The sequence below is a fragment of the Aotus nancymaae genome, unplaced genomic scaffold, assembly GCF_030222135.1.
Source record: "Aotus nancymaae isolate 86718 unplaced genomic scaffold, 86718_ANA_hifiasm-v0.15.2.pri h1tg000115l, whole genome shotgun sequence".
Taxonomy (NCBI): domain Eukaryota; kingdom Metazoa; phylum Chordata; class Mammalia; order Primates; family Aotidae; genus Aotus; species Aotus nancymaae.
In genome coordinates this window covers 4,124,898-4,145,171 of record NW_026988530.1, presented here as the reverse complement: position 1 = coordinate 4,145,171, position 20,274 = coordinate 4,124,898, and the positions used below count along the sequence as shown (strand labels likewise).

At 35.6% G+C, this 20,274-nt stretch overlaps 1 protein-coding gene across 2 annotated transcripts in view; it reads right to left on the bottom strand.

Moving 5' to 3' along the window:
* Positions 1 to 20,274, bottom strand: part of GLRA3 (glycine receptor alpha 3) — a 193,199-nt gene that overhangs the window by 34,616 nt on the left and 138,309 nt on the right. For both annotated transcript variants that reach the window (XM_012454689.2, XM_012454690.2), the window contains exons 6-7: positions 8,847 to 8,984; positions 3,419 to 3,633 (exon numbers count right to left, since the gene is read on the bottom strand). In XM_012454689.2, coding sequence (XP_012310112.1) covers positions 3,419 to 3,633; positions 8,847 to 8,984 — 353 coding nt within the window. The remainder of the gene's footprint in view (positions 1 to 3,418; positions 3,634 to 8,846; positions 8,985 to 20,274) is intronic.

Below are 20,274 nucleotides of genomic sequence, written 5' to 3'. Positions count from 1 at the left end.
GAACGTGCAGGCTTGTTACATAGATATACACGTGCCATGGTGGTTTGCTACATCCATCACCCCGTTATCTACATTAGATGTTTCTCCTAATGCTATCCCTCCCCTATCACCCCATCTGCTGTTATTCCTCCCCTAGCCCCCCACCCCGCGACAGGCCCCGGTGTGTGATGTTCCCCTCCCTGTGTCCATGTGTTCTCATTTTTCAACACTCACTTATGAGTGAGAACATGTGGTGTTTGATTTTCTGTTATTGTGTCAGTTTGCTGAGAACGATCATTTCTAGCTTTATCCGTGTTCCTGCAACGGTCATGAACTCATCCTTTTTTATGGCTGCATTGCATGTGTGCCACATTTTCTTTATCCAGTCTATCATTGATGGGCATTGGGTTGGTTCCAAATCTTTGTTATTGTGAACGGTGCCGCAATAGCAATAAACATACATGTGCATGTGTATAATAGAATATTTTATAATCCTTTGGGTACCTAGTAATGGGGTTGCTAGGTCAAATGGTATTTCTGGTTCTAGATCCTTGAGGCATCACCACACTCTCTTCCACAATGGTTAAACTAATTTACACTTTCACCAACAGTGTAAAAGCATTCATATTTCTCCACATCTTCTCCAGCATCTGTTGTCTCCTTATTTTTTAATGATCGCCATTCAAACTGATATGAGATGGTATCTTAATGTGGTTTTGATTTGTATTTTTCTAATGGCCAGTGATAATGAGCTTATTTTTCATATGTTTGTTGGCTGCATAAATTAAAAACTAGGCAATACCATTCAGGACATAAGCATGGGCAAGGACTTCATGACTAAAACACCAAAAGCAATGGCAGCAAAAGCCAAAATAGACAGCTGGGATCTAATTAAACTAAAGAGCTTCTGCACAGTAAAGGAAACTATCATTAAAGTGAATTGGCAACCAACAGAATGGGAAAGTTTTTGCAATCTACCCATCTGATAAAGGGCTGATATACAGAACCTACAAAGAACTTAAACAATATTACAAGAAAAAAGCAAACAATCCCATCAAAAAGTGGGTGGAGAATATGAACAGACACTTCTAATGCCTTTTTAAAATGTCTTCTATTTCTTGAGAAAAAAGTATGAAGCAGTTCTAGACCTTCCTGTTTTTTAAGTTGTGTGTCCATTCTGTTTTTAATTATTGCTTGTTTTGTTTCTGCTTCCTCCACTCACATTTCCATGCAATCCAAATTCTTCGTTACTCTCTGTATCTAAATGCCTTTCTATTGTGCCTGGTAGAAGTCATAGATTCTCCTTTTTCTGACTGACAGCATATAGACAAATGAGCTTTCATTTCTGTTTAGCTCATGGTGATCAATGAGTAAACTGGTGATTTCTTTTCTTTCTTTTTTTTTTTTTATTATACTTTAAGTTCTGGGGTACAGGAGCAGATGGTGCAGGATTGTTACATAGGTATACACATGCCATGGTGGTTTGCTGCATCCATTCTCCTGTCATCTACATTAGATATGTCTCCTAATGTTATCCCTCCCCAATCCCCCACCTGCTGCTATCCCTCCCCTAACTCTCCCACCCCACAACAGGCCCTGGGATGTGATGTTCCCCTCCCTGTGTCCATGAGAGGAAATGTGGCATATATACACCATGATGATTTCTTTTACAAATTAACTACGAAATTTCCACTATTACACAGAGCTCTTGTGACATTTATCCTTATGTAAATAAGCTTTGAGACTTATTAGTTTGAATTTATAAACAGGTTTATAATTTTCACATGAACAATATTTTAGAAAACACTAGCTGATATGAACCATTTTGAAAATACAATTAATTGTTAATACAAATAGACATTATTTTGAAAGACAACCATTAAATTTTAGTAAGGCAGAGCATATTAATATCAAGTTCCTCCTATATTAAGTATTTTTGATGATTAAATTTCTATTTTCAATTTTTATTTATATAGGCATCTTAATCTAATAAATTGAATCATAGAACGAATTAATAGAAATGACTAAGGGAGCCATGACAATAGATTTATAATTTACTTGGTGTGGCAAGAAGATAGCATCAAATGCACGAAAAAAGTTAATATGATTTTATTATATTGAAGTACGTCATTTCAATGAAAATAATAGTAAAGCTTCTTGGAAGCTTCACAGAATTACTTAATTTAGATGATAGAAACTTCTTAGACGTCATTTTAGGGGAAGAAAATAATTTTCTATTTCTAAGCAGCTAAATAAATGAAAAGAGTTTTATTTCAAGATCTTATGCAAATCAATATTGGGTCTTTTACAAGACTCACAGAAGAAACAATTTTATTTTAATCCTGGCAGCTCAGCATAGATGAAAATCATGGAATTAGATAAGGTCTCCCTCCTGTTAACTTATGACTACTTAAAAGCAAAGTGGAGAAAAAAATCCCCACAAAACTGATATATACCATATTTGGCTCAGGGTACAGCACTGTGGGTATTCCAATACAATACTTGTAATATAATTGGTATATTGTTTCTGAAAAAATATTGGCAATATATATCAATGCATACAGCTATCAGTGCAGCAATTCTGTTTATAAGAATGTATGCTAAGAACATAATACAAAATATGTGCAAAGCTATATATATGTGTGTGTGTGTTTGGTGTTTGTGTCTACATATGTGCATTCATAAAATATGCATATATAAATATATGTATGTATATAGATGACATGTGTGATATGTAAAGACATCGGCACATGCACATATGTATATATACACATATACTCATATATATGACATTTATTATATAAATATTTATTATAGTATCAGTCCTAAGAGTAACTAAGTAAATTATGGCATATCCATACAATAAAGTACTGTGCCACCATTTAAAATTACCATGTAGATTCAACTTAAATATTTAATATATTTCCATTTTTTTAATTGTTCTTTAGGTTCTGGGGTACATGTGCAGATCATGCAGGATTGTTGCAGAAGTACATACATGGCAAGGTGGTTTGCTGCCTCCATCCCCCATCACCTATATCTGGCATTTCTCCCCATGTTATCCCTCCCCAACCTCCCAACTCCCCACTGTCCCTCCTCTAGCCCCCACAACAGACCCCAGTGTGTGATGCTCCCCTCCCTATGTCCATGTGTTCAAAACCTATTGATACAAAGAAGTCCATAGTGTATAAGAGTATTATTGATTATTAAATAATTGGAAATCATAACACAAAATGTGAATAGTGGATATCACTGGTTTGTAGAATTTTTTCATTTATTTCTGTTTTACAAAATTTCTGCTTTGGTTATTTATTACTCTAAAAATCAGTAATGCCATTGAAATGCCGTTGAAAAATATCTGAACAAAGCTGACAACGATATCTTTGCAAGATTTACATGCGTGGGTGCCAAGATGTGCGTGCTCATTGAGTGCACTTACCTTTGGCAAGGAAGCTCGTGATCCTGAACTCTGCGTCGTCATCGTCAGCACAGTAGTTATTCCCAGAGCTACCCTGGCCGGCGCTGCATCCATGTTGATCCAGAATGAAACCCAGGATAGAATAACAATCAGGAGACTGGGAATGTACATCTGGATCAGATAGTATCCCATTTGTCGCTCCAGATGGAATCGCACTTCTATACAGGTAAACTTTCCTAATTGGTGGTAAGGTAAATAGCAATTAGTAAAAATAGGGCTTTGTTATGGCATCAAATATCACAATTTGTTTTCTCTCTCTCTCTCTTTTTTTTTTTTTTCGTGAGACAGGGTCTTACTCTGTCGCCCAGGCTGGAGTGAAGTGGTGTGATCTCAGCTCATTGCAGCCTGTGCCTCCGGGGTTCAAGAGGTTATCCTGCCTCAGCTTCCCTCATAGCTGGGACTAGAGGCATGCGCCATCAAGCCCGGCTAATTTTTTTTTTTTTTAGAGACATGGTGTCACCATGTTGACCAGGCTTGTGTTGAGCGCCTGACCTCAGATAATCTGCCTACCTCAGCCTCCAAAAGTGCTGGGGTTACAGGTGTGAGCCACTGTTCCCAGCCTCACAATTTCACTTTAATAAAGATTCTGTCATAAAACTTTCCACAACAATGAAAAGAGACTCACATTAATTCCTGAAAAAAAATTTTCTCTGTTAGCATCTAGAAGCAATGTAGTAAGAGAGTATACTCTTTTAGGAAATAGGAAATTTTATTACTTCCTATTTGAAAAGTGCTTCGCTTTCAAGTGAAGATCTATTATTTCACTTGATTCTGACAATTGCTTCTGAGGCAGACAGGAGAAATAGATGCTTATAAAGATCTTCTTTACTCATTGGCTGTTTCTGGTGCTTTCAGTGGTTCTTTAGAGCCAGGTGCTCTTTGTTTCAGAAGCCTTTCCATTTTCTTTAAAATAAGTGCTAGAGGATAAATATAGTTGAAGATGAATGATTCTCTGAATAATAATGCAAACAATTAGGAAAATGTGTTATTTCCCATTAATAACTTTGAAAATAACTTAAAAACACACTTACTAAAAACAAATGGGATCCATTTGTACTATATACTTATGCTTTTGTGTCTCTATTATTTACCTCTATTATGGTAAGCCACAAATAGAGGAGTAAGTTATGGTTTAATTAAACATTGTTTACATTTTTGCTTGTGTCCTGGTTCTACTCCCTACTCTACTGATATTGATTTATATTACTCTATGTTATCTCTCCTTTATAAAAATTGTTCTTCTAAATCATCTAGTTCTTGGTTTAATTGTTTTTATTCTAATTATTTTAAGAAGGATGAAGTCAGAAAGTTAACATTCTGCTCTTTCAGTAATGTTCTGTTACTTACCATGGAAGAAAGATGGTTATAGAGCAATTGCTGTCCTATTGCTAGGTAGGGCTCAGGGCAAAACTTCTATTAATGTGACTTGGGCCATGCATGGTTGCACAGATGATGCAAGGGTGCTATAACTGGATGAATCCATGCATGTGATTCCAGAGTTTAAATCTCAAAAAAGTTCATAAACTCCAGGGAAAGTAGATTCCAATCTTAAGTGAATAGTAATCAGAAACATTTGTGCAAACCATACATGATCCTTCTGTCAATTTATCAAATATGTACAAAATGCCTAAAGATTCCTGAAATATATGAAAATACTTCTATTTTAAAGTGCTATTAAATATGAAGTTTTAAATTTTTCTATGAAAAATAATGAAATAGAATAAAACAAGAATAACTGAAACATGTTTATAATATCAGGTAAATAACTCACTAAGTAATCTCATAGCATGATTAGTGACAAATAGTAACCACTCAGATACTTTGTATAAGTTCTCTAAATTTTAGGTGATACTCAAGGAAAAAAATAAGCTCCATTGTGTTTTTATTTAAAAAGAATGTTTTTCAAAGCTCAAAATCACTAATCATCAGAAAAATGCAAATCAAAACCACAATAAGATATTATCTCACCCCAATAAAATAACCATTGTCAAAAAGACAGAAAATAACAGATGCTGATGAGGAAGCAGAGAAAGCGGAACACCCATACACCATTGGTGGGAATATAGATTAGTACAGCTAATGGAGAAAATAATATAGGAGTTCTTTAAAAACTAAAAATAAAGCTACCATGTGATCTAGCAATCCCACTACTGGGTATATATCCAAAAGAAAGAAAATCAGTGTATTAAAGAGATACCTGTTAATTGCATGTTTGTTGAAGTCCGATTCAAAATAGCTAAGATAAGGAGCCAACCTAAGTGTCCCTCAGTGGAAGAATGGATAAAGAAATTGTAGTGTATATACACAATGGAATATTATTCAAACAAAAAAGAATGAAATTCTATCATTTGAAGCAAGATGGATGGAACTAGATGAAATAAGCCAGACATAGAAAGACAATATCACATGTAGGACCCAAAATAATTGACTTCATGGTGGTAGTGAAGAGAATAGTGGCTTCGAGAGGTTGAGAAGAAGGCAGGTAAAGCAGCTGGCGAGTGGGTCCCAAAGTACACTTAGACAGAATGAATAAGTTGTAGTGTTCAATGGCACAATGGGGTGAACTATAGTTAACAATTTATTGTACATTTCAAAATAGAAAGAAGAAAAGATTTGGAATGTTCCCAACACAAAGAATTGATAAATATGTGAGGTGATAGATATCTCAATTACCCAGGTTTCATAGTTTCAGATTTATGTTTGTATCAAAATTTCACATGTACCTCTGAAAATATGTACAGCTATTATGTGTCCATAAAAATTAAAAAGTTTTTATAATATTGCTAGGAAAGAAAATTAGGGCATATATACATGAACACAAATATACACCATTGTCTGAATATAAATAAATATAGTCAGTATATGTGGATCTGAAGAGAAGAAAGAAAAAGATGGACAAAATATCTGTCACTTATGCATAGCAGCGGACCCCAGAAACACAGTAATCAATAGAATAAATATAATACAAACTTAGAACAATGAAAGAAACAGGCAATAAATAAGTAAATATAAAATTGAATGATATAATTTCAGAAAGTGAAGGCAGGATTTGGGTATTTAACAAACATGGATGTTTCAAGAGTTGGCATTTGAGTAACCCTGAAGGATGTGGGAGCATTAGGCTTGGAACAATCTGGGGAAGAGTTTTATATGCAGAAGGAAGAGCAAGGGAAAAGGCCCTGAGACAGAGATGAGCTTGGTGTATATGAGCAAGCAAGTCATTGTGGGAGGGGATTATGGAGCAAGGGGAAGACGGGTAAAAGATTTTGGAGAAATTATTAGCAGGAAACAGATCATAGGGTGCTGTAGCATATAACAAATACTTACTTTGGGATAGGGAATATAAAACTGAAGAAATCCTCTAATTCTGTGCAATTAAATTCGTGTATGAGCACATTTTTGACTTAAGTATATTTCATTTATACTTAAGGAGGAAAGGGTATTTTATAAATGTGGTTCTTAGGTAACCCACTATTGTTATTTGTTTGCTGTATTTGCACGAGTAACTTAAGAGACATGTGGTACCTGGGCCTATTTTTGGAAAACAACTAAAAGAGGATATTCTTGTGTATTGTAAAAACAAATGTGAAATGGAGTCTGGGATCTGAAGCAAATTAACCACGTACTTGAATGAGGACTCTATGAGATGCTTTTATTCTCTATATAATTTGGGCACATTATTCTGCTTCTGGACAGTACAGTGCTTCTAGAATGTAAAGTTGTGACATCTCTGTGATATCATCCAAGAAAGAGATCATCTGTCTCATTCCTTGCTTAGAGTAGGCATTCATAAATGTAAGTTCTTTTCCTTTATGCTGTAATAGCTCATTTAATAACTCAAGGAAGTATGCAAACTTACTTTAAGGAAGTGTCTTGAGACTCTCTATCATAAAAATTCATTCCTAACTGATGTTTACAACTTCACCTCTTGCTCTGCGTTAAATGATATCTTCCTAAAACTCATGTCCACCCAGAACCTGTGAATGTAACCTGACTTGAAAATAAGGTATTCGCAGGTACAATTAAGTTAAAATGAAATTGTACTGGATAAGAGGGGGTCCCAAATCCAACATTACTGATGTCCTTATAGAAAAAGGGAAATTTGGACACAGAAAAACAGACACACAGGGGAAATCTCATGTGACTCTGAAATTTCAGAGACTGAAATGATAAAACTGCAAGCTGAGAACAAGGTTTTCCAGAAATAGGCAGTCAGGAAGAAACAGGGGAAAAAGCCTTGAGAAAAAGCATCGTCCTGCTGACACCTTGATTCTGGACTCCTAGCCTCCAGAACTATGAGAGAACACATTTCTGTTGTTTTAAGTCACTGTTTGTGATAGGTTATTATGGCAGCCCTAGGAAACTAATATACCTCCCTGAGACAACTCTAGGGGATTTTTACCATCTCTCTAAGGGAACTGGGCAAGGACATTGCTATTGACTTGCCTGCCCTTTATCTTTGTGTTGAGATGTTAAACTTGAGCTCCCTAATAAGTTAGATATCAGCTTCGTCTCTGAGTTAAAAGGAAAATGGCAGTGACTTTTTGATCAGATATTGTGAATTTGCTAAGAAGATAAGAGACTAGGGACTTTGTATAGTGAAAGGTCAGAGCACAGTTCTGGAAAATGTTGAGTCCACAATGAATCACAGTTACTGTAATGAAATGATAAAAATGGCAGCTGATGCTAGTGGGAGGGCTTGTACTCACCACAGTGGAGTGATGTCTCAATCATGGGCCATTTAATGGAATTCAGAGAAATAGACTATACAGTTAGATTATGTCTAATGGAATAGCCCATGTTAGTTAAAGCAATTGAACAGAATTTGTCAATATACGAATGTCACATTGAGTCTCTCAATTCTTAGTGTTGATAACTATATCTGATATTTATGTCAAGTGTCTTAATAAGCATAGTAGGCACTTAGGTAAAAATATGCTGAAATGCATGAAAACATGACAAAGGGAAAAGTTAGCCAAATGAAGCTTTTTTTTAAAAAAAAAAAAGCAATTTTTAAAATTTTTCTTAACACAGTGTTTACTGCTCAAGAAGGGTTAAAAGCACATTTCATTGGTCACAGAAATTAAAGGAATGGTTTTGGAAACATTATTGCTATGTACTTATGAGCTTTTCATTAAAAATTATTTAAATATAATTTTTATTTTTAATAAAAATAAAGACCAAGCATTATTTTGGTCTCATACAGATGAATTATTTAACAATATGCAATGAATCAAAGTATTCAGAAGTTTCAAATGCATCCATTTTCTGCTATATGCCTATGAAAAACATTGATCTATGAAGAGTTAACACAGCATTATAATGAAGAAACATCTGGATATCATAAAACCACAAGTAGTAAGTGTAAAGAACACTACTCAACCCCTACCTGTATTGTAATGTTTAGTGCAGTATCGTAAATCTTTTTCTTCCTTCAACAGAAACTGGGGCAAAGTGAGTCCTTCTGCCACTTGCACAGGTGCCTCATCTTGCCATTCAAAAATGAGATCATTCATTGTGTACCCAACTAGGCAAAACATAATAAAATATTAATAGTCTATAAAGCACATTCAAAGAAAAGAAATACAAATTACTTGTATCATCATATAGGATGAAAAGACCAAACGGTGCCATCTTACAGTAACTCTGTTGGTGAAGCTACTCATTGCCCGATTCCATTTCATAAATGTCTACTGAAGTCTATTCATGTGGAACTCCCACCAAATAATGTAAGAAAACTAAGTGGGCTCATCATGGCATGTAGAAACTTGAAGGGACAGGTATATACATTCCTTGGGATGGCTAGCTACTGGATTAATTTTGTAATTTTCATTTTGGTTTCATTCCATCCAGTTTCTTCTCACTTTCTTTCAAATTATTCAGGACTCTTCTCAACAAAAACTGAATTGACACTGTTTAGAAAATGACTTAAACTTAGCTTAAGAATAAATGTCAGAAATCTCTTAATTGTATACAGATTGCTCAAGAATTTAGGCATGTTAACTTTACTTCTGTTGTGTTTTGAATCTCTTCAGAGTTACAGGTAGATAGTATTTATTTTTGTGCACTTAAACCCTTTAGAAAATCTACAAGGTAAAAATAGAAAGGAAATAGAAATTTATTTTTTCATGAAGATTTTGATACATATTTCATTATTAATGATTCACCAATTTCTAACATTAATTTGAATTGTTTAATTCAAAAATGAGGAGCATTCATTATTGATATATATAAGCTTTTAAAAACTCCATCCTTTATAAATAGTCAAGGTTTGGACCATACAAATTACATTTTTATCATGAAAAAATTTCAACTCCTCAAACCATAATATTTAATAGAATCGAAGTATTTTATTTGGAATTTCTTGAACAGGCAAATGAAAACTTATTATAGAATGCTTGTATTTTATTTTCTCTTTATAACAGCAACAACAGTATATTGCTGGAAGCTATTGTATTTTTTTTTTTTTTTTTTTTTTTGAGACGGAGTTTCGCTCTTGATACCCAGGCTGGAGCGCAATGGCGCGATCTCGGCTCACCGCAATCTCCGCTTCCTGGGTTCAGGCAATTCTCCTGCCTCAGCCTCCTGAGTAGCTGGGATTACAGGCACGCGCCACTGTGCCCAGCTAATTTTTTGTATTAGTAGAGACGGGGTTTCACCATGTTGACCAGGATGGTCTCGATCTTTTGACCTCGTGATCCACCCGCCTCGGCCTCCCAAAGTGCTGGGATTACAGGCTTGAGCCACCGCGCCCGGCCGCTATTGTATTTTTTAAAAGTATATTTTCACTATCATAAAGGATTCTTGTTCCCCCCTTGTGAAAATAAATAACTTGGGGTAAAATAAAAGTACTTAAACTTTAACATCTGTGGGGGAAAAGTATGACCACATCTTCCTTGATTTAATCATTAAACTGGATAGTTTGTGGAAGTGGAAACTCTTGCACATAATATCAGTGAATTCAGGATAGGATTGATGAACAGATTTTGTAATAGGTCAGCATCCTTTAGTAAACTAAAATTTCATAATTCTATATGGCAGGTATCTAAGAACAGCAGAATATTATATTTTTCTTCCCTCTGGGTGAGAAGCTATTGAATGTATGCTTAAAGGCTATTACAGAAAAAGAGTCACAAGTGAATGGGACCTGTGAGGCAGAACTGTTGTTATTTTGATCAATGAGTCTCTTGATGCACAACCACCATGGAGGTAGAAAGAGAGAGGAGACATGGTGTGGCCTCTGAATCAAGTCAAATGATGAGTTTGTTAAAAGTGACTGGACACAATGGCCCATGCTTGTAATCCCAGCACTTTGGAAGGCCGAGTGGGCTGATCACATGAGGTCAGGAGTTCGAGACCAGCCTGGCCAACATGGTGAAACCCCATCTCTGTCTCTTCTAAAAAATATAAAAATTTGCCAGGTGTGGTGGCATGCACCCATAATCCCAGCTACTCGGGAGATTGAGGCAGGAGAATCACTTGAACCCAGGAAGCGGAGGTTGCAGTGTGCCGAAATCGCATTGTTGCATTCCAGCCTGGGCAAAAGAGCTTGCCCCAAACAAATTCTCCTGGAAACAAGCTTATATCGTAGGGAAGAGGCTGTGTGAATGCCTGGAAACAAGTGGCATGGAGCAGATCAAGCTGAATAGAACACTGAGTAGAGAAAGGAACTGATCACCCTCCACCCTCCCAAATGCCTGAGAAAAACTCTTCCAGACAGAGTGAAATCTGATCCAGGTAAGGGGGTAGTGACTGGAGCTAGGTGACCTACCACAGTTGACCCTTAGGTATACCTCCCAGCATCCACTCCATAGGCAGTGGAGATGGTAGTAGCAAGGGCATCAGTGACTAGATCTCTCTAGACTTCATGGGATTCTGTTGCTGAAGTTTTTAGCAGAAGTATCATCAGCGTGATGGCTCATTATGGAGCAAGCACTATTTGGTAGTTTGTGAAGTCATTGAAATGGAAGGAAGTGTGCATCTACATGTGAATTTTGATTCCATAACAGATGTGGGAACCTGAAGAACTGCCCCTTAGGCTGTTAGATTTAGCACAGCAGGGACTTGATACTTGCTTATACTAGAATATATTTCATGGAACCCTGCAATTAATGATGATTTGATTGGTAATAATAGAAAGCTTTCACTTTTATTCATAAGTTCTTTAATATGTCCATTATAAATACCATTTTAACCAAGAGAGAAAGTTGTACATTTCTCAAGATTTAAGGGTAGTAAAATAGGCACCAATTCTATCTGCTGCCAGGTAAGACATGTTTCTCACTCTTCCGTACCTATGATCACTGAAGACAAAATAAATGAGATTGAGTTCCAGTTTAGACAGATGAATAGAAAAATGACCTGATACTTCATTTCTTTTTTATATTCAGAATTTTTCTCAAGATTTGGGAAAAAAAACTAGCTTTATGAAATTCCTTCAAAGACAAGCTTTATTTAGTTGCTAATGCAATTTATAGATCGTATATGTAGCTTGCTCTTTTTTCAAACAGTCATCAACATTAGTTTAGGTATGTGTATTTCATAATCATACTATACTACTTCATTATGCTTCAAAAAATACTTAAGTTTGAAAGCAGAAGGAAAATAGTAAGGGGCCACGGTTAGGGGGAAACTTCTTTATTCTAAGTAATATACTAGTTGTTTGAGGATAATAATTAAGTGGTAATATTGTCTCAATAAACTCTCAAACATAATTTTTAAAAATCAGTACTCTTCTACACAATTCAAAATGTTTTAACATCTTTATGCTTTTGGTTGGTAGATCTTTTTTTTTTTTTTTTTTTTTTTTTATGTGGAAGTTCTGGCTACACTGTGAAGTGCTCCATAATGGCGAATTCCAGCAGTAATAGTGATCACTGAAAGGTCCTAATAGTAAGGCATAGAAGTGGTGAGAGGTTGGATCCCTTGTGTTGGGGATGGGGGAACATGAAATAATGCGTCCAATGGGGAAAACAGTATGGAAGCTTCTCAAAATATGATCTCGTGAGTCCGTGCCGGGTATACATGCAAAAGAATTGAAATCAGGGACTCAAGCAGATATTTGCACACCTCTGTTTGTGGCAGCATTACTCATGATAGCCAAAGGTAGAAACAGCCCAAATGTCCCCCAGCAGATGAACAGATAAGCAAAATGTGGTATATACATGCAATGGAGTGTTATTCAGCTTTGAAAAGAGGGAATTCTGTCATATGCTAAGACATGGATGAACTTTGAGGACATTTTGCTATAGGAAATAGCCAGGTAAAAAAGGACAAATACCGCATGATATATATATTTTTTTTTAAAGAGAAAGAGAGAGAGAGAATAGGAAGGAGGAAAAAGGAAGAGAAAGAGAGAGAGAGAATGGGGAGGAGGGAGAAGGAAAAGAAAGAGGGAGAGAGAATGGGAGTATTGCTTTCTTGCCCAGGCTAGAATGCAATTTAGTAATGGGTATTGAAAACCTCTTTTATACTGATAATTATACTTAATGATGTAATCAAGAAAGAGTAAGGGAAGAAGATAACAAACAAACAGCCAACCAATATTTAATTTAAACCTATGAAATGCTATGCGATTACTGAGGAGTGATTTACTTCCAATTATATAGTCACCTTTGGAATAGGTGTGAGGTGGTAATGTATGTTTTGTGTATTTGAAGTGGAGAGTTCTATAAATGTTTATTAAGTTTACTTGTTCCGGGTCTGAGTTCAAGTTCTGAATATCCTTGTTAATTTTCTATCTCGTTGATCTATAGAATCATTAGCTCTTCTTGTTGCATTGATCCTTTTGCCATTATGTAATGTCCTTCTTTGCCTCTTTTGACCTTTGTTGCTTTAAAGTCTACTTTATCAGAGGCGAGAATTGCATCTCCTGCTTTTTGTTTATTAGTTTATTTTTACTCTCTGTTTGATTGGTAAATCTTCCTCCTTCTCTCTGAGTCTTTGTGTATTGTTGCATGTAAGATGGGCCCGGATGCAGCATACCGATGGGTTTTGGCTTTTTATCCAATTAAAATATATATAAGTTTAATACCGGCATTTGATGCTAGCTGGCTGTTTTGCCCATTAGTTGATGTAAATTTTTTATTGTGTTAAAGTTCTTTGCTTTTTGATATATTTTTGGAAAGGCTGATATTGGTTGTTCCTTTATATGTATAGTGCTTCTTTCAGAAGCTCTTGTAAAGCAGGCCTGGTGGTGGTGAACTCTCTAAGTACTTGTTTGTTAGCAAAAGATTTAATTTTTCCTTCGCTCATAAAGCTTAGTTTGGCTGGATAGGAAATTCTGGGTTGAAAGTTCTTTTCTTTAAGGATGTTAAATATTGGTCCCCACTCTTTTCTGGCTTGTAGGGTTTCTGCTGAGAGATCTGCTGTAAGTCTGATAGGTTTCCCTTTATGGGTAACCTGACCTTTCTCTCTGGCTGCCCTTAGTATTTTCTCCTTCATTTCAACCCTAATAAATCTGGCGATTATGTGCCTTGGAGTTGGTCTTCTTGAAGAATATCTTTGTGGTGTTCTCTGTATTACCTGGAGTTGAATATTACCCTGCCTTGCCAGGTTGGGAAAGTTTTCCTGAATGATATCCTGAAGAGTATTTTCCAACTTGGATTCATTCTCTTCATCACATTCAGGTACACCTATCAAACGTAAATTAGATCTTTTCACATAGTCCCATATTTCCTGGAGACTTTGCTCATTCCTTTTCATCCTTTTTTCTGCATTCTTGTGTTCCCGTTTCATTTCACTGAGCTGGTCCTCGACTTCTGATATCCTTCCTTCTGCTTGATCAATTCTACTGTTTAAACTTGTGCATGCTTCGCGAAGTTCTCGTGTTGTGTTTTTCAGCTCCATCAATTCACTTATATTCTTCTCTAAATTGTCCATTCTCGTTAACATTTCGTCAAACCTTTTTTCAAGGTTCTTAGTTTCTTTGCATTGGGTTAGAACAAGTTCTTTTAATTCACAGAAGTTTCTTATCACCCACGTTTTGAAACCTGCTTCTGTTATTGGAACACACGTGTAATCTATTAAGCCTTGTTCCGTTACTGATGAGGAATTGCAATCCCCTGTAGAGGGAGAGGCATTCTGATTTTGAGTATTCTCTACCTTTTTACGCTGGTTTCTTCCCTTCATTATATATTTGTCTGTCTGTCGTCTTTATAATTACCAACTTTCTAACCGGGTCTCTGACGTCCAACTTGTTGATTCCCTGCGCCGAAATCTGAGCAATCCACTGAGCCGGCCAAAACAGCGGTGTTAAGATTGATGGTGCTTTTCTGCCCGGGAATCTCCGGACTCTGCACCAAGAACTGGCGTGCTAAGGCACCAGCAAAACCGCCACGCCGGCCACAAGAGTCGCCCTGGCGACCCGTGGAGCTCCTCCACTGGGAATGTCCTGGTCCGTGAGCAACAAATATTCGTCTGAAAGTGTGGCGTCCTCTCATTCTTTGCGCTTTCACTGGGAGGTACGTGCCCGAGCTGCTAATCATCAGCCATCTTGGATCTCTCTCCCGGTAGATCTTTTTAAAAGTCTGAGAATGTTAAAGGGAACAGCCTGGCTGATGAGATCAAGATTGTGAGCTGAATTACCTTATATCACAATAAGCTTCCCAATGAAAACTAATTTATTCAGGGAGCAGACATTAACCCTAACTTCAGTCAACAATCTCATATGGTAGCTACACCAAAACATGTAAACAAATGGCTCAGTACAACCAAATCCTTGTTTTATCAAAAAGTTATTTATTGAGCACTAAGTATATGTAACACGTCCTGCTAGGCTTCAAGGAATGTGAGGTATTATTGCCAAGTAAAGTGTAGGTGGCATGGGTGAGCCAGAAAGCGCTATGTACATTTAGGGCAGGGTTCTGTGATATCTACCTAAGCTTCATATGAGCTGGACCTTGAAAACAAGGCAGGACCTGCATATAAAGTAAGCAAAAGAAGGTGAGGCACTTCAGGTGAAAGAAGCAGCAAAATCATTTGAAAGAAACTGAAAACTCCCAAGGTTTTTAATGGCAATGGGAAGAACTTCATTCGTCTACAGCCAGTTTGCATGAAGAAGCATACGAAGTGACAAATAATGTAAGATAATATAAAGTTTCAATTTCCAGCTGAAAAGTTTTGATCACTGGAATGTTTTCAGTAAGAGGCGACACACAAATATTGTGCTTGAGCAGTATTACTCTAGCAGGATCCTTTCACGGAATTCACAAGGTCAGAACTGCTTTCATAATCATAAGACATTTGACTTTTTCACTGTGTCAACCCTTGCCCTGATGTCGAAAAAACAATGGTGGGTAAAGCTTCTGGTGCTTTAGCACAAATGAAGGGCTCGCACCAAACTGTGCTAGGAGTTACTATATTTTTACTGCCCTATCTTGCAGTAAAAATATTTCAATTTTTATTTATGAATGTCTTTGATCCTTCATGAAACAGTAAACATCTTACAGTAAAAACAATGCCACTTTTATTTCAGAATGTTCTTGATCTTTGATGAAGCACTAACAATGATTGATTTTATTAAATTTGGACCCTATGTAAATATATTTTAGTATTCTGTGTGTCAAAATGGGAAGTCTGTACAAAATACTCAGCTGCAGGCTGTAATATGTTTCTTTCAAGGAAAATCATTGGTGTCTTTGAGTTGCAAGCTTAACTGGCTTGTGTTTTTCTTTTTTTTTTTTTTGAGAAATACTATTTTTAACTTGAAAAAGTGGTTGGAAACCGAATACTGTGCCTAGGTATTTGACAGACCATTTTCTCAGAGATGAAGGAAGTGAACTTATCTAAACTTGCCATGTTAAGGCAAACAACAGACAGTATTTGCTATCAATGATAAATTTTGAACTTTCAAGTCAAAATTAAAATTTTGGAGAAATTGTTGTTACTCCATGAGCTTGATAGCTTCCCAATACTTAAAGATTTTTTGATAGACTTGATGATGACATCAACAAATATGATCTTTTGATATGTACAATGAAATGTGTCAGCTGTTTGGAAGATCTGAATAACTCATCAATCTGATATTTTCAAAATGACGAAAGCATGTTAAAAAAGCATAGATGTAAGACCCATTCAAAGTGCAAAATAGACAAGTGGATTTTAATTTAAAAGAGCAGGTAAAGTTCATTGACATGGTTTCCAATTCCACATTGCAATTAATCTTTAAGAGACTAAAGAATTGTGCCTCTATGAAAAAACAAAACAAAACAAAGTGAAAACCCCCTCATTCTTTCACAATGGTCAGCAAGGAGTATAAGACAGAGGTAACATTTCAGTAGATATTTTAACCAAAATAGGCAGACAATTAACTATGTGTTTGCAGAAAATAAAGAAAAATTTCAAGGTTTTCAGTCTAAGTCACTGACAAATAGCTCTGAAACCATATTTGCTCATATTTCATACCTCATGCCATTAGAGTGGCTTTCGTTGACCATCTGATAAAACACCTCTCCTCCAGTTACTCTGCCTTATCTCTTTTCTGTTTATTTTTTCCATAGTACTTATCCTTACCTGACATTATATATATTCATCAGGTTTTTTGTTTTTCTACTTTGTCTCCTAGATTTTGTTCTTTATAGAAGCAGAAACTTATTCTGTTTTAGTCAGTGGCATATTTTTTATTAACTAAAATAGTATATGTCCAGCATATAGCAGGTGCTTGAATATTTGAATTAGAAATAGGGAAGGGATAAAGGGAAAGAGGATGCGTGTGTGTGTGTGTGTGTGTGTGTGTGTATGTGTGTGTGTGATTTCTTTTGGGGTTGCCTTGAATTTGAGATGGAAGCAGAAGATGCGGGTGTTGAGCCTAACAAGTCTCAACATTGACTTTTATGTTGAAGGTAGTTGAAATCACGGAACTAGATAGTGAAAATGAGGTCAGGATTGAAGATATAAGTTAAGAATGATTATCTACATATAAAAATTAAAATTATAGATTATCTGAAAACATCAGAGATAATATATAAATGAAGAGGAAAAGCTATAAAGAATCTTAGAGAATGCTTTGGAAGAGAAAAGTGCTGACAGGAAAGTAATAATCAAAATAGAAAATCCAAAGAGGTACATTTCAGCTAAATATAAATAAGGGTATCTAATGGAATTGTCTGACCATAGAATTTTAAGGTGACAAATTTCCCACAAACAGAGGCTGGAAAGTCATTTTTCAGGAATGTTATAAGAGACATTCAATCACAGGTTTAGTTAAAGTAGATAAACTATAAGGCTTTTCCAACCCTTTGGTTTTATAATAAAATTATAGCTTTACAAATCTGTCTAAAATGCACTATAAAATAAAACAGTAAGAAGCATTTGGTCCTGTTATAGAAATAGGAAGACTGATCAAAGGAATCAATGATAAAGTTTAGAAAAAAATCCAAGTATGTGTACACATTCAATAATTGTGCTATTTGCAAGTATCACGGAAAGAATGCAAGAATAGTGGAATAACAAATGAACCATAGCAATATGAACATCTGTGTAACAGCAAAATAAGATGTAGATGTAATCTTGAGAGATGCAGAAAAGGCCTCAGAAGCCTACCTTCCTTTTATTTTGCATAAATTTATGGAGTACAAGTGTAATTTTGTTACATGCATAGATGCACAGCATTGAAGTCAGGGCTTTTAGAGTACCCATTACCCAAATAATGTACATTTTATCCATTCAGTAACTTCTCAGCCTCCTCCTGCTCCCACCCTGTCAGCCTTCTGAGTTTCCACTGTCTCTCATTCTACACTCTGTTCATATGTTCTGAAGCATTATTCACAATAGCAAAGATATGGATTCTTTATGAATCTATAAAATGCTTTGGACTGACCTTGATTGTAAACAGGCGAAATCCCTCACTGAAAAGGCACAGTGGCTAGTTGGATTAGCAAAAAAAAATAATAATAACAATAATAATAAAAGAAAAAGGAAAGACCTGATCTATTTCACAGGTAATGACACTCATAGGTTCAAAATAAAGTGATGGAGAAAAATCTAACAACCAAATGAAAAACACAGAAAAGCAGGAGTTGTAATACTAATTTTAGAAAAAACAGATTTCAAACTATTGATGTCCATCAGTGGATGACTGGATAAAGAAAATGTGAAATATATACACAATGGAATACTATTCAGCCATAAAGAAGGAATTAAATTATGTCTTTTGCATCAATGTAGATGTAACTAGAGGCTGTTATCTTAAATGAATAAAGTCAGGCATAGAACACAAATACTGCATGTTCTCACTTATAAGTGGAAGCAAAATGTGCACACATGGACTTAGAAGTTATTTAAACACTATAGCTTTATTTGTATATTTTGTCCTCTGTTAGAAAGGCCTACTTCTTTATTATTTTCAAAACTTCCTTTGCCATGTATAAATTTTTATATTTCAGATTAATATCCAATTGAAAATCACATTAGGATTTTCATTTACGTTGCATTGAAATTATGGCTTAATTCTGAGAGAATAACATTTTCACAAGAATGTATTTAAATAACCTTAGGAATGGACAATTTAGATAAATGGTTCAAAACAGAGTTCAAAATCAGACCTATAGTTGGAAATTTCAGGTAAAAATGACGCTTTTTATTATGTAGTTTTTATTTTTTATTATTTATTTATTCAGTTTTAAATTTTAGGTTTGAGGGTACAGTTGAAGGTTTGTTATGTAGGTAAACACATGTCACAGGGCTTTGTTGTACATATTATTTCATCTCCTAGGTATTAAGCCCAGTACCTAATTGTTATCTTTTCTGCCCCCTCACTTCTCCTACTCTCCTGCATTAAGTACACGGTTGTTCGTGATGTTGTTCTTTTCTCTGGGTTCATAAGTTCTTATCATTCGGCTCCCATTTATAAGTGAGAACATGAGGTATTTGGTTTTTTCTTCCTGCATTAGCTTGCTAAGGATAATAGCCTCCAGCTCCATCCATGTTCCCATAAAATACACGATCTTGTTCTTTTTTATGGCTGCATAGTATTCCCTGTTGTATATGTACCACATTTTCTTTATTCAGTCTATCACTGATGGGCATTTAGATTGATTTCAAGTCTTTGCTATTGTGAATAGTGAGGGAATAAACATTCGTGTGCATGTATCTTTATGGTACAATGATTTATATTCCTCTGGGTATATACCCAGTGATGGGATTGCTGGGTTGAATGGTAATTCTGCTTTTAGTTATTTGAGGAATGGCCATACTGCTTTCCACAATGGTTGAACTTATTTACACTCCCACTAACAGTGTATAAGTGTTCCCTTATCTCTACAACCTCACCAGCATCTGCTATTTTTTGTATTTTTTGACTTTTTAGTAATAGCCATTTTGACCAGCATTAAGATGGTATCTCATGGTTTTGACTTGATGATGATCAGTGATGTTGAACTTTCTCTGATGGTCAGTGATGTTGAACTTTTTTTCATATGGAAAAATATGCTGGCCACTTGTCTTCTTTTGAAAAGTGTCAGGTCATGTCCTTTGCCCACTTTTTAATGGAGTTGTATGTTCTTTTATTGTAAATTTGTTAAGTTCCTTATAAATGTTGGGTTTTAGGCCTTTGTCAGATGCATAGTTTGCAAATATTTTCTCTCATTTTGTGGGCTGTCTGTTTATTCTGTTGATAGTCTCTTCTACTGTACAGAAACTCTGAAATATAATTTGACCCCACTTGTCAATTTTTGCTTTTGTTGCAATTGTTTTAGGTGTCTTTGTCATAAAATCTTTTACTGTTGCTATGTCCAGGATGGTATTTCTTAAGTTATCTTCTAGGGTTTTTATAGTATTGGGTTTTACCTTTAAATATTTAATCCATCTTGAGTTGATTT